General features: G+C 31.3%; 1 protein-coding gene across 1 annotated transcript in view; it reads right to left on the minus strand.

The window, feature by feature from the left end:
- Positions 1-287: 287 nt before the first annotated feature.
- LOC110712915 (serine carboxypeptidase-like 1) overlaps positions 288-15,413 on the minus strand; it is a gene marked incomplete at its 5' end in the record, with an annotated part of 34,503 nt that continues 19,377 nt past the window's right edge. The window contains 6 exons of the mRNA XM_021891381.1: positions 288-402; positions 1,919-2,040; positions 4,121-4,192; positions 4,844-4,984; positions 5,142-5,228; positions 13,656-13,757. Coding sequence (XP_021747073.1) covers positions 1,933-2,040; positions 4,121-4,192; positions 4,844-4,984; positions 5,142-5,228; positions 13,656-13,757 — 510 coding nt within the window. The remainder of the gene's footprint in view (positions 403-1,918; positions 2,041-4,120; positions 4,193-4,843; positions 4,985-5,141; positions 5,229-13,655; positions 13,758-15,413) is intronic.

Consider the following 15,413-nt stretch of genomic DNA (forward strand, 5'->3'; position numbering starts at 1 on the left):
TTATTTCATAATAATATAACACTCTGTAAAATACAATTAGTTTTGCAAAATACATTATACGACGTACATTTGTCGTACTACACTACTACCCTAATTAAAATATTCAATAATAATATATTTAATATAAATTATTATCTTCGTGACATATTATTTGTAACGGTTTAACATAAAATGTATGTGAAAAATTTAATCATTGCAAATAATATGAAGAAGTAATATATGTAGTATATATAATAATCCATAGGTTACAATTTGGAGAGTAGGAGATTTAAAGATGAAGAAACTCACCCTGCTACTTGTCCATGAACGAACCATGGTCTCCAATGCATGTTCGTTGAGAGATCTAATTGCTTGATCCAATCTTGTGATTCCACATATGATATTGATTTATCTTGGTCTCCACTATAATGCACACAAGAAATTCATGTCCAAAACCAAAAATAAAATTAAAAAGTTGTTTGGAAAATTCTCAAGTTTAATCCATTTTCTTTAAATTACTCCGTATTCCTTTTTGTTCAATTCAATATAATTAAAGGATATCTTCCAAATCGGTCTTTTCAAGTAGATTATAGCAAGTAATTCGTATCTATTTCAAAAGGCTTTTATATTATTTTGGTTTCTATAAGAAATTTAATTTTAGTGGATAAGTAGATTATACACTTAAAAGTTAAAATAGTAAAAATGATTTCAATTCAATAATAATTAACTTTTTCTCATAATCTGCCCTTTTGACTTTGTAACCACTGCACAAAAAAAAAGCATTAAAAGCAGGAGCGGATCTATTCATGTGCATGGTGAGTCACGTGACTCACCAGCTAAAAAAAATAATTTATTTTTAAAAAATATCAAAGAGACCACCTATTATAAATAGGCGGTCTCTTTGCTGCTGCTATTGCTACCGCCCACCTGAGTTAGCACTTTGTCAGATTTTTTTAAATATCAAAGAGACCTGTTATCTAGATAACAAGTCTATTTTCTGCTAACATAGAATATTTGTTGCGCTGCTTTCTTTTTTCATTAAAGAGACCTGTTAAAATAAATAACAGGTATCTTAAGTTTTTCACTTTTTTTTATTTGGTACTCCGTATAAGTTTTTGATAACTCTTGTATCTATTTATACTATATTTATGCAACCAATTTTAATATTTTCCCACAAAACTTATCAATTAAGTAAATTAAGAAATCAAAAAGTTAATTTAATGTAATAAATTTATAATACCATTTGTTTGTAACATGTTATTTATTTGGAGTATATACTTTCGACTTGTAAGATTGAATTTTTAAGTACTATTGTAGTATGGATTTTTATGTCCTATTTTTGGATTGAAATCATTTTGGTGATATACACACACACACACACACTAGGTTAGATCTCGTGCCATGCACGGTGATCGTTATAGATTATTAATAGATGAATATTATAATCATAAATTAGTCGAGGAATAATAAAAGTATGTGATATGTTAAATTTTAATTGTAGCTTCTAATACACAATTAAAAATAAAAGTAGGCAAAAAATCCGAGCAATTTTTTTTATATATAGTGTAAAGCAGATCACAAAATATTTTTAAGAATATAATTTTTGGTTTATAGTTGTCCAAATTTCTATTTTAGAAAAATTACTTGTGAAATCTTTTTATTTTAAATATACTACATTAATATGGAATATGTACAACAAATAATATTATTTTTGAAATTGATTTGTTTCCTTAATTAATAGATTTTTTTATATAAAAAAATAATAATAATTAAGGATACACCAGGAGATGACACATGTCATTGCTGGTGTGTCTTTTCGTATAATTTTTATATATATATACGAAGTATAATTTTTGAATTGAAACAAGTGATTAATTATTGATGGTGATTCACCAGTTAGAAAATTTTGGATCCGCCACTGATTAAAAGACGCACTAACCTGTATATCAGCGCTCAAAGAAAGTATTTTGCAAAACTTTTATGATAGCTTTTACTGCTTTGAACACCAATCGTATACGTGGATAAGCTGCGATTGCATCTAACCCAATAATCAACCATTCCCTGGTTAATATAAAATAGTTAGGTTATACAACTTATAGGTAATTTAATTCAAAAATCTACGGAGCATTATACAATTAAAATTCAAAATCAAAATCAAAATGAATTGAAATAAGAATTTATACCTCTCTTATTTAACTATTTTTGTTGAATTTAAATTATTTTAAATATTTAAGGACATATTTACTGAAGTGAATTGAACTGAACTGAACTGATTGGAGCTAAATTGAACTGAACTGATTGGAGCTAAACTAAACCAAACTGAGCTGAAATTAATATTTTATGAGAGAGTGAAATTAGGAGCTTAACTAAATTGAACTGATTAGAGCTGAACTGAACTGATTGGAGTTGAATTGAACTAGACTGATTAGGGTCTGTTCACATTTATTAAATTTCAGTTCAGTTCAGCTCCAATCAGTTCAGTTCAATTCAGTTCCTAATTTTCCTCTCTCATAAAATATTCATTTCAGCTCAGTTCAGTTCAGCTTCAATCAATTCAGTGCAGTTCAGCTTCAATTAGTTCAGTGCAGTTCGGCTCCAATCAGTTCAATTCAGTTCAACCCAATTCAGTAAATGTGAACAGGCCCTACAACTTTTTTCTCCTGGTTAGTTCTATTATATTTGTTCATTACTTTTGCCGAGCTTAACTTTATTTGTTGAACTTTTTTTTACAGAACTAAAATAATTTTTATTAAACTAACATAATATTTAATAAAATTAAATTATTTTTAAATGATATTAATAATGCGAAGAGAATCGTATCTTACTCTTGCACTAAAAAATGATTGACTGTACTTGTCATTTGTACATTGCGATCAAAACTTTCTATTGTTTTATTTTAAAATAATTATTCCAACATAGATTACAAAATATACATTACAGTTTTCTCCGAATATTAAAAAATCCCGAAATCAATACTTACAATTATATTGTTGAATTTAAGTGTCTCACATTGTTAAAATTAAAAGAGAAAATTAATAATCACCTAAAAAAGCTATGATCTAGATTTTTTTTTCGTCAATAAAATAGCTGGGAGTTAATAGTTTATAAACCTTTGGTTATTTCCAAATCATCTGTGTTAGAAAAACAATGAAAATTGATGTACAGAGAGATCGGATAAATTCTTCAAGGCACGTGATAAACGCTTTCGTAATAGTTATTTATTGACTCTCTTTGGAACAATCGAGTTACACGATAAAACTATTGGGATACAATGAAAAACCAAATAGTTTTGCTTGTTCCTGCAAAACTAATTCAACAAAGTTTATGTAGAAATGTGTTTATTTTTACTCTAAGAAAATTACTACAGGTTTTTCTCTCAAAGTAAGCAAGTATGATGTTGTAATACTTCTCTCATCAACCATGCATGTCATATAAACTCCTATTTATAGTGTTCATATGAAAAGCAATTTGATTCCAACAGATGTGTCTGTTCACAAAGCAATCCGTTCAAAAACTATAAAAATTGTTAGTTTTGAACTTCGTTCAGTCAGACCAGGCAAGGGTACCTGATCAGGCGCGCAAAGCACTTTTGGAAAACATATAAAAACTGACAAAGCCCCCTTCGCTCAAGCAGACCAAGCATGGGCGCTTGGTTGGGCGCGAGCAACATCTAAATGAAATTGAGCTAAGTGACTATCTTTATTCGTGATTGTCTTACAGGGCGCCCTTGTCCTGTCATCCAAGGCGAAGCACAAAATAGTCAAGTTTGCCTTGTATTTTCACTTTTATACATCTTGCTTTGCCATACCTCTAAGTATAATCATAATACTAATCATCCTCAACTCTTAGTATAATATAAACTTCATATATGATTCATAAGCTCCATTTATTATTCCATAAATGTTCCAACAATTTTGCAATAACTCCTAATTGTTTCAAAGATTGCAACACCTCCTCCTAATTGTTTTGGATTATTAGTCTTTGTTTTTCCTATACCATACTACAATATATCTAAGATCGATTGTAACATACCAATTAACACCAATAAGGCAATAATTTGATGTGTTTGTGTTTTTAATTATGCTAAAGGTTGTTACTTGTAATATTCATATCAAACGTTGAAAGTTGAAAGCATACGTACCTCTCGAATGTGAAGTGCCTCTTGGACTTGTATATCATTTGCCCATGGGTAGGAGAGCAAGTAATGAGTATTCTATTATTCATAAACAGGGTAAAAAGAAAAGGTTGATACGTTAAAGCTAGCATAATCAAGGAAAAGTGTAAACCATCATAGCTAAACCAAACTACAAACAGAATACTACTACATTCCATACAAATTTCTTTTTGATTGCAAAACTTCAATTCACATGTTGGTATGGTCCTTCAACATGGTATCAAGAGTTAGCGTGATACAAAGGTCATGAATTCAAAAAAAAAAAATCTCATCCACCCCCATTTTCAAGTGGAACACTTTGCGCTATGTATACATTTCAAGCACAAAGGGGTCTCGACTGAGGGGGCATGATAGATTAAATAAATCGATAATAGATTTCAACCATCAGCCTAAGTTTTTTATCAAATTGATTTTCTGACACTTTCCATTTTGGTTAGCTTGTAACAATTTGATTCATTCTATCTTTGGCAAACACCTTTTATTCTATGCACAACAATATCCACTTTCTTTTACTATATAAATTTTTTTTTTCCTTACACTCGTCCAATTTTTTACACACTTTCAATTATATCAACCAACACTCACTATCTTATTCTTAATATTTGTGCAAATAGTAAACGTTAAGATAAAACACAAACAAAAGTAGTATACAATTTAAAGATATATACAAAGAACGATAAGAATAATCACCCGACATTTTTGTTTGCCACGGAGAAAATTTTGAGGATCATCGTTTGAATAATATGGTGTTGGAACCTGTTTTTTTGGGCTTAGGAGATACATCATGCACTTATGTTCTAAGATATGCGGTGAGCAAATGAGATCGCTTTCCTGCATATATACGTATTAGTACGTACTAAATCATTAGCTAAAATAGCTTAAGAAAATAAGAAGCAAGTAATAAGGAAATAAAGGATGCGTGATTAGTAAATTAATTATTTAAAGATTAAAGGTTGTTTAAAACATAATTAAGATTTTTATGACTTACTTCCGATATAGCTTGAACTGACTCCAAGCACTTTGTATTGTTAGCATCTATATTTGCAAATTCACTGTTGCAATTTGTTTTGGCAGACTATAGAATAAATCGACAAAATAAAGTACACAAATTAGTGTATACGACAATATGTATATTTTATAAGGAAGGAAATTAAGAGCTGAACTGAAATGAACTGAAAATAAACGTATGAGAACAGACCCTAAGGGCATGTTCACATTTACTGAACTGAGTTGAACTGAACTGATTGGAGCTGAACTGAACTGAATTGAACTGAACTAAGCTGAAATGAACATTTTATGAGAGGGGGAAATTAAGAGCTGAACTGAACTGAACTAAACTGATTGGAGCTGAACTGAACTGAACTGAAATTAAGTAAATGTGAACAGGCCCTTAGTCTTCTTCCAAAGAAATTTCAAACAAGAACAAACTTTAGAGACGAGAGATGAAAATACTAATGTGGTATCTGATATTACCATTAATACGTACTCCAATGATACCGATTAATTACCAAATGTCTAATGTTACCATTGAAATTAAAAGTTTAACAGAAAATGACCAAAATACTGAAGGAAATGTGTCCTCGACTCTCGTGCAATTACTAATATAATATGGATCCTATTATGGAGATAATAAGTTCGTTTAGTTGGGTCGTCTTTACGTCTTGCTAGAGACCAATATTGATCATTGGGTTAAACCAATGCCAACTAAATGGATCCTATGAGGTCACACGTTACAGTGCTAGGTCGAACATGAATACCGAGTCCAAAAGTTGGGCTTAGTGAAAGACTGGCCATAAGGAGTAAGATAGGAATAAGTCTTGCCCTAATTAGATAATATGATTATATATAATAAAGGGCTTGGGGAAAAATAGCACAGACGTTCATCTCTCAAAAGAAACAACGTAATATTTTTCCCTTCCTCTCTCTCTACAACCGGTTAGAAGTTCTCCATAGAAGAGGAGATTAGTCTCTCCCGTCCAACTAGCATTGGTGGAGGTTCGATCTACACTTGTGGACTAATATTAGAGGAGCAACAATTGGGGCTCTAATCTCCGCAAGAAGATAGAAGAAAGCCTGGGAATTCACGCAACAAAGGTTAATTCTAAACTATTATGTGATCCTTTATTTGTATATGCATGAGATCCTGTTTAGGTGCGTATGAATGAGATTCATGAAATTCCGCTTAGAGTACCTAAAACACTACAGTGGTATCAGTTAGCCCCTTGCATATAATTTATTGGTCACAATAATATGATTATTTTGATGTATTTTATGTTAATTTTAATTTGATTAAGGGGAGGAATTGAATTATGGATCGAATAACCCAATTAAAATATGATTTTGATTGATTGGAATTGATTAAATGTATATTTAATTGCTAAATTTTTTTTATTAACCCTAGACGAATTTTTTAGCCCTAAATGCATTAATTAATTTTCTGATTTTTGTTGTGTTATGAACCCTAATTTCGAAAACTAATGTGTTAATTTCATATTATTTGATTTAATTTCTCATACTTAAAAAGGGTTTTTAGTGTGATTAATTAATTAATGTAAAAGAGTTTTATATGAATTAGAAATCAAATTTTATCAAAATCCCTATATTATTTAAAATGGAGATTTTATATTAATTTTCTGAAATTATGCATAAAGGAGTTTATGTTTAATTTAATTAGATCACCAAATTAATTTTGCAAGAGTTGTGGAATTAATTTAACTCAAAAAAAAAATTTAAGAAGTTGAGTGGGAGCAGCCACGGCTGGGTGGCAGATTCGCCCGTCGGTGGTCCACCGTGGCTGCTCCGGTGGTCGTCAGGGGCGCAAGGGAGCTGGGCGGAGTTTTCAGGGGAGGGCAGTGGCGGCAGTGGCTGAAACGTGCAACTGTTGCACAGTTCCAGCCACTGCACTAGCTGCCAGGTGTGCTGGGCTGGTACGCCAGCCAGTGCTGCCGTGGCTGGCGACTGCTTGGCTGCGGTGGCAGGCTGCTGCGGCGGCGGTGCCGTGGCTGGGCATCCTGTTCAAGCCACGGCAGTCCCTTGTTTCTGATTAAAAAAAAAATTGGATAAAATTAAAGTATTTTAATTAATTTTAAATTATGGATTTAAATTTAATTATGGATAAATGTTTGAAAATCTGTTTTCAAGGAGATAAATGAGCAATTCCAATTATGGTTATTTGAATTGGTTTATGTGATTATCCATAATTTGATTTTTTTAATCAAATTAAAATTAGATGGTTAACTAATGATTAGGATGAAATTTTAAATTGGTTAAGATAATCCTAGAATATAAATGTGATTTATTTTCTTAGATTATATATTTATTTGATTTCATCTCATTCCTAATTTAAATATATGATATTTTGATTATGGTAATGAATAATATAGAGATATTATCTAATCGTGTCCTAAAAATATGTGATATTTTGAAATATACGTTGCCTTAATTAAGAATATCTGATATTTTAATTTAGGCAAAGTATGCTATGTGATTTATCATGTGGCAGTTGTATGTTATATATGATATATTATTATTGCTATAAATGACTAGTATGGCCCAAAGTTTAAATTAGAAAATACGATCTGCGTATCGTTGTGTATTTTTGTAATTTAAATACGATCTGCGTATCGTTAAGTATTTTTGTAATTTATTTTAATTATGAATTAGTTTAATTATTTAAATACTTGATTAATCCAAAGAAGAGCCCAAGATGAGAAGGCCCATGATAAAGATGGATGGAGATCCATGAAGAGTTCAAGGAAGTGCCTAATCAAGCTTAGTTCTTAGGATTAGGGGCCATACTAGCTAATATTTAATTTTATTCATTTTATTATTATTCTTAAAATGTTTATAAGGTTATTGAATGTTGTTATCAAATGCTCTAGAGTTCACTAATTTATAACAACATAATAAACTTAAGTCCCACAAATATTGAGGCTCGCTTTTCCAAATATAAAGTACTTATTAAACCCTTGATTAATAGTAATGGGTCATGCCTCCGCAGGGAATTATTATTAATCTTGGGAGGTAAGGTGAAATTGCAAATTTTGCACACTTAATTTGGTCACCCTCAACAAAATCATCAAAAGCGTTTTGGATTTTGAAGCAAGGGGATAGTTGAACATGTGATGTTATCTATCCAACCAAGAATTACAAGAAGTTGTAATTAGTAAAGGAGTTTACTTACCTTGAAAATGTAACCTTAAGGAAGGGCCTCTGTCCGCTTAATGCTACATAGGGATAGGATCTTGGAATCACGTTATTCATGAAGGGACACAAAATGAATATAGTGTAAAGTAGCTAAAATGATTTCAAAGGATGTTTGAATTATAAACTACTTAGATAAACATAGTTGAACTTTGTATTTATTTGCAAATATTATGTCTTTATTGATTAATTTTTGTGTTATGAATATCTCCTCGATTGAAAGAAATATTGAGAAACGTTCTAAAAACTAAAAGAGTATCCGTAAACCATTATCCATGCTTTGCTAAAAGGGTTTTAAAGGCTAAAAGGAGTGTTAAAAACCTATTTAATAAAGTCACATGTCTAATGATAGCTTCCAAGAACTCAAAAGGTTTGAATAATTCAATGGCTCCACCATTGACTCATTTTGAAAACGTTTCAAGTGATTGGACTCGATGGAGAGGTACAAGACCTCTAAAGACAACATGAGTGCGACTCACATGAAGAACCCAATATTTTTCCTTGATCAATATGATTGAACATGGTGAATGACTTGGATTTTCATACTGTCAAATGTTGACTAATTTAAGTGACATCATTCATCACTTATTCCATGCGGTGTTAAATACAAGATTAAACTCCAACATGAATTGTGTTGAATGGTTTTGGCAAAATTATGTAAGATGTTTAAAGTAGTTGAGCATAGTATCACTTTGAGCTTGAAAGAAATGTTCTAAATGGTTCAAATGAGAAAGGGTTAAGAAGGATGGGGACTACAAGAAAAGCTAAAGGATAAAGAAAAGACAAATAAGTTGTCAATTCTTAATCACAAAGCTACTAAATTGTCAACTGTTATTATGAATAGCAAATGTTTAAATTGAGGACTGGCTCCAAGAGATTGAAAACTACCCCATAAAGTACAGTTGGAAGGTAAAGAATGGAAATGTTCCACATCAAGTAGTTATAGAAATTTATTTAGCAAAAATCTACTTATTTGACATGTGATGTCAAGATTAACTCTCTTGTTGAAGAATGAGGTTGAGTTAAAGAGTTGAAACTTGGATAAGGGAAAAGTAAATCTACAATGTGAGAAACAAATGTTGTTTTACATGTATGACTTTACATTTCACTTAACTATATATAGTTTAGCATTGACATAAATAATAGTTATTATATTCTTGCTATAATCAAAACATCATTCCATTGCAGTTATCACTGAATGTCAAAGATTCAACACATCGAACAAATGTTATTATGTGCTTAGTTGAATCAAGGGATGTTTTGCAATGCTAAATAGGTTAAAGAGTTCTATATGTTAGATATAGATGAACCATTTCTATGTATGAATCACTTCTAGTAATGTCAATTTGATCAAAATACGAATAGAATTGCATACGGAAGCTCCGAAGGGATGGACTTCTAACATCATAAGATTATGAATCCATTGATGCATGCAAATCTTATTGTAGTTTGATGATTGAAAAGTTTATCTTTTGGAGAAAAGGTGACGTGAACACATGGTTGAATACATAACGATGTAATTAAGAAACCTAAGGTTCACAGACTAGAGATGAACATGGACACTTCATTTGAATATGATCACACATGCTTACATGAAGCATGAATCTGAATATTTTGAAGGAGTTCAATAAGGTTCAAAAGAATAATAAAAGAGACTTGGCAAACATTGCGATATGATCGTAACAGTTTACTTTTGAGTCAAATTGTTGACTTGGAAAGAATTCAAAAGCATTTATGATGTGATCGTAGTGATGAGCATTTGAGCCAAGAACTTGATGATCATCCCAAGGATTGTAAAATTAGTTTACAACCTACTCCACTAAAAGAAAATGTTTTTCAAATGGAGGAATTAAACTATATAAGATATAGCATAATTCATGGTGAACTGTACCTATCTTCCAAACAATAGTTCTAAGGATACACTTTTAAAATGAGCTTTTTACACTAATTAGGACTGCGTCAAATCACAATGTAGATAAAACATCATATAAGATATGGATAAGAGAAGTTCTTATTTTGTTTTTCTACAAATTTAATAAAAAGAAACTTGTATTAAATTGTTTAATGCGATGTTGAATTCTAAAGCTAAGTACAAGGGTACTTCAACCACGAAATGTTTTGAGGACAAATTGTTTGTTGCTTTAAATTGGTGCCTTTTTGAAAAAAAAAGGTGTCATTTCTAAAAGGCAAGTGGGAGTAATTCTCGAAAAGGTCGAGAAGAGCCACATACCCTATGAAAATTGGCCCTTTTCATAAGGCAAGTGGGAGTATAAGTCTCGAAGGTGTTCGAGATAAGGCAAGTGGGAGTATAAGTCTCGAAGGTGTTCGAGAGAACTAAAAAATGAGCATGATTCACACCATGTTAATGACAACAACACGTGGTCTCATTAATGTAATGGGATACGTAACCATGTGTCAAGGGCCACATTCCATGTATACCCTTCTTATGTTGTTCTTCATTGAAAATAAGTTTTCACTTGTTGCGCATAAACCCACAAAGTCTAGTAAATCTAAGCCAGAGAAAAAAGTTCGATGGTTAAGAAATTCTAAAATATTGATTTTTGAATGTAAGATTTGACGAGTCACAAAATAGCTTAGTACAATGAAAATCTGAAATGGTTTCCATGTCTGAAAAATTGAGTGTGAGACACTTGGTTGATTTGCATGAATTGGGAGAGAACCATTGAATGCAAAGAGTGGACAAGGAAGGAAATTTTTTTCCAAGCATTGATTAGTCACTAAAGGATTTAACGAATTCATAGTATTGACTATGGTGAAATCTTTCGTTGCTAATATTGCTTATATCTATTCAGACTCTTCTAGTGATTTCAACTCTATGTGATATAGTTGATGGAGTTCAAAACACTTTCCTGAAATTGTTCATGAAAGGGAATGTGTATGTGATACACACATTAACGTTTTGAAGAACCAGGAAGTCCTAGAAATGCATGTAAGTTTCATAAGTCCATTAGTGGATTGAAATAAGCATCATGGAGCAAAATCTTCGATTTACTAAGTTAATCAAATTGGTTGATAGTCTTATAAATGAAGAAGCCTGTACATACAAGAAGTTTAGTGGGAGCTATGTAGTCTTCTTGGTTTTGTATGTAGACGACATACTTCTTACAAGATACGATGTTTCCATACTTGAATAGGTCAAGTAATGGCTAATGAATTGTTATTGTATGAAAGACCTTGAAGGTTTAAATGAGTACATCTTGGGAATCAAGATTTATTGAGATTGGTCTTGGAAGATGATTGAACTTGATTGAGAAACTTATATAGATGAGGTTCTCTCTACGTTCAAGCATGAAAACTCCAAAGGAGGTTTCACTCCCATGTGGCATAGCACATTGCTTATCAAGACTCAGTGCAAAGCAAGGACTGATGAGATTTAGCGAATGAGTGACATTCCTTGTGCAATTGCAAAGGATTCGTCATAAAGGCTACGCATTATACTCATTAGATGCATGTATGCAATTTTCAAATCGAATTTTGATATGTGATATTGGAAATTATAGAATTAAGAGTTTCCTGAAGTACTTGGAGAAGAACAAAAGGCAATGTCTAAGTATATGGAGATAAACTATCATAAAAGAAAAGGTCGCAAAGTTCATATGGATGAGAATGTCTCAAAATCTGTTAACTAAACTATTTCAGAAGCCTAAATATGAAAGTCATATTAGGTTCAATAGAAATTGAACATATCAGATAGCTTTGATTGTATATTGGACACAGTTGCAAAACTATCAATTGTGTTCTCCCTATGTTTATCAATGTGAAACAAAGTTTCATACTTATTTAATCCTGGTTTAGTATTAAATAAAATGTCCAATATATTTTATGAATTTCAATGGGTTTGTCAAATGTGTGATTTGATGAATGAAACCCCATAAGTGAACTGAATTCATGGAATATTTAAGTTCCTAATCCAAGTCGTTAAACTGGACATAAACGACTTATTGAAAAGGATTAGCATATAAGATTGATTGATAGCGCAGTTTCATGGGCTATGGGAACATAGAGATGTTCAGTCAATTATATGGATTTGTATGGTTGATACAGATCGAACTGACCTACTTAGAAATTTTGGAAAACTTCGCAATTATGTTATTGGATTCCTAAGACATGAGTGGAGCACTACTTAGCTCAATGATTAGTGTAACTTTGATGTTATCAAACGCCATGCCGTAAAAGGGGGCTATAAAGGCAACATTCGGGTTATACTAAAAGTTGAGTGGGAGTTTTGGTTGCCACAAGATTGAATAGGTCCTCCTATGTTAGATAGGATGGGTGTCTTGGCCTCTTGAAGAGTATGGATTGGAAATGCATGGCCGTGCTCAAATGGATTACTAGATAATCATTTGTTTATCAATTCGAACTCGGATTTCAAGAAATAATTTGAACGTTAGTATGGATGACATAGAAATGTAATCATACCATCAAATTGGACACTAAGAGACTTAAGGAATTTGAAGATTGCACGCTTGTCTCAGACAAGTGGGAGATTGAAGGAAATGTGTCCTCGACTCTCGTGCAATTACTAATATAATATGGATCGTATTATGGAGATAATAAGTTCGTTTAGTTGGGTCGTCTTTACGTCTTGCTAGAGACCAATATTGATCATTGGGTTAAACCAATGCCAACTAAATGGATCCTATGAGGTCACACGTTACAGTGCTAGGTCGAACATGAATACCGAGTCCAAAAGTTGGGCTTAGTGAAAGACTGGCCATAAGGAGTAAGATAGGAATAAGTCTTGCCCTAATTAGATAATATGATTATATATAATAAAGGGCTTGGGGAAAAATAGCACAGACGTTCATCTCTCAAAAGAAACAACGTAATATTTTTCCCTTCCTCTCTCTCTACAACCGGTTAGAAGTTCTCCATAGAAGAGGAGATTAATCTCTCCCGTCCAACTAGCATTGGTGGAGGTTCGATCTACACTTGTGGACCAATATTAGAGGAGCAACAATTGGGGCTCTAATCTCCGCAAGAAGATAGAAGAAAGCCTGGGAATTCACGCATCAAAGGTTAATTCTAAACTATTATGTGATCCTTTATTTGTGTATGCATGAGATCCTGTTTAGGTGCGTATGAATGAGATTCATGAAATTCCGCTTAGAGTACCTAAAACACTACAAATACCTCGTGTTGTACAATGTTCATATAGCATGGGTATGTATCAAAAATCCCTACTTACACTTATCAGAAAATTAAAATTGATGGTAAAAAAAAAAAAAAAAAAAAAATTAATAATAATAATAATAATAATAATAATAATAATAATTACCTCATAAAGCTTATCAGAAAGTAGTGATACATGATGCATGTACTCTGGTCCTGCATTTTTACTTACGTGATTATCTGTAACTGGGTTCCCTAGTGTGTATCCCTAAGTCCCATAAATATTATATGGACGAAAAAATATAATCAATAAACAAAAACAAAGCTATGAAATAATAACAAAAACCAGAATGACTTGAAAAAAAAAATTCTTTTCTGTATCGATAATTTGTAAACTAACATATATTAAATCATCATTTCACCATTGAATCTAATAATATTTTGATATATAATAATTCAAAACATGTCTGTTATGGAGTATTTCATTACCTAACAATCACTAAGGAAATTATTTTTTTATACAGAGTATTATTAGAATATATAATCTAAGGTTTGGGAAAACAAAAGTTTCAACAAATAATTAAAATTAAAAGTTTTGTCAACAGTACAAAATTATAGTATAAACTAATATCATAATTTTTTAAAACTACTAATTTTATGTTCTTAAATTAAATTAATCTTTTTTTTTTGAAAGAATTAAATTGAATAATCACAATCTTGTTTTGCATAGAATAATCACACTATTAAAAATTGAAAATTAGATAATACACCATGGTGCACCCGGGTAAACAAAAAAAAAGACGGAAAGAACATACAATGTTTGATAAAAAACATATCTATATTTGACAAAGAACATTGTGTTCTTTTAGTATAATTATATGTTCTTTACATTATAACTTAGGACATTTTGTGAGAAACTACCTTTTAAAACATTTTTTTGCGAGAAACTACCTTATTAAAAAAATGTTGTAATAAACTACCTTATAAAAGCTAAATGTTGTAAGATACTACCCTTGGTCGGAAAGTGAGAGTTGACTAAATTTTTCCGGTGTTGACCAAGTCATGTGCCGGTCACATGACATTTAATTCATCTTGGGTATTATATGGATAGGCTTGGGGAAAATTAGGGGGGGGAATGGGGAAAGATGAATTAAACGTCACGTGACCGACACATGACTAGGTCAACGCCGGAAAATTAAGTCAACTCTCACTCTCCGACCAAGGGTAGTATCTTACAACATTTAGCTTTTATGAGGTAGTTTTTTACAACATTTTTTTTATAAGATAGTTTCTCACAAAAAAAATGCTTTAAAAGGTAGTTTCTCACAAAATGTCCTATAACTTATGTTATTTATTTGTGTATGTTCTTTAAGGTCGTAGTGACGCCCAAATTATATTATTATTACCTTATGTCATATTTAGATAACTTTTATTATTGTATGTTTTTTGAGTTTGATCAGTATGTTATTTAGGTATTAACTATATGTACTTTCCAATATAAATTATGTTCATTTTGAAATTTGATATTGAAATCTTAAATTATTTTTAATTGAAAATAATATTAGAGCAGAAAAACTAAATTATTATGGGAAGTTGATTTTTTTTTTTTTTGAGAGATTGAAAACTATTTTTTGGGAAATAAAATCTTTGGTAAAGATTTTTAAAGAGGTGATCAACATTGGCATGACTCGCAGCCCGACCCGAAATAGGGTGGGTTTGGGCAAGCCTAAAAATGCAAATTCTTGGTTGCATTCTAATGCATCCAAGCTAGCTGCAACACCATTAAATGTGAACATATAGTACGTTAAAATGGACATACGTTTTTTTTCTTCCTTATATCTTAATTCTCTTTCTTCTTCTTCCTTAGCTCTATTATTTTTCTCTCTCTTCAGTTTTCTTCTCAATTTAACATTTTCTCTCTCCT

Source organism: Chenopodium quinoa, unplaced genomic scaffold (genome assembly GCF_001683475.1).
Source record: "Chenopodium quinoa cultivar QQ74 unplaced genomic scaffold, ASM168347v1, whole genome shotgun sequence".
Lineage (NCBI taxonomy): Eukaryota > Viridiplantae > Streptophyta > Magnoliopsida > Caryophyllales > Amaranthaceae > Chenopodium > Chenopodium quinoa.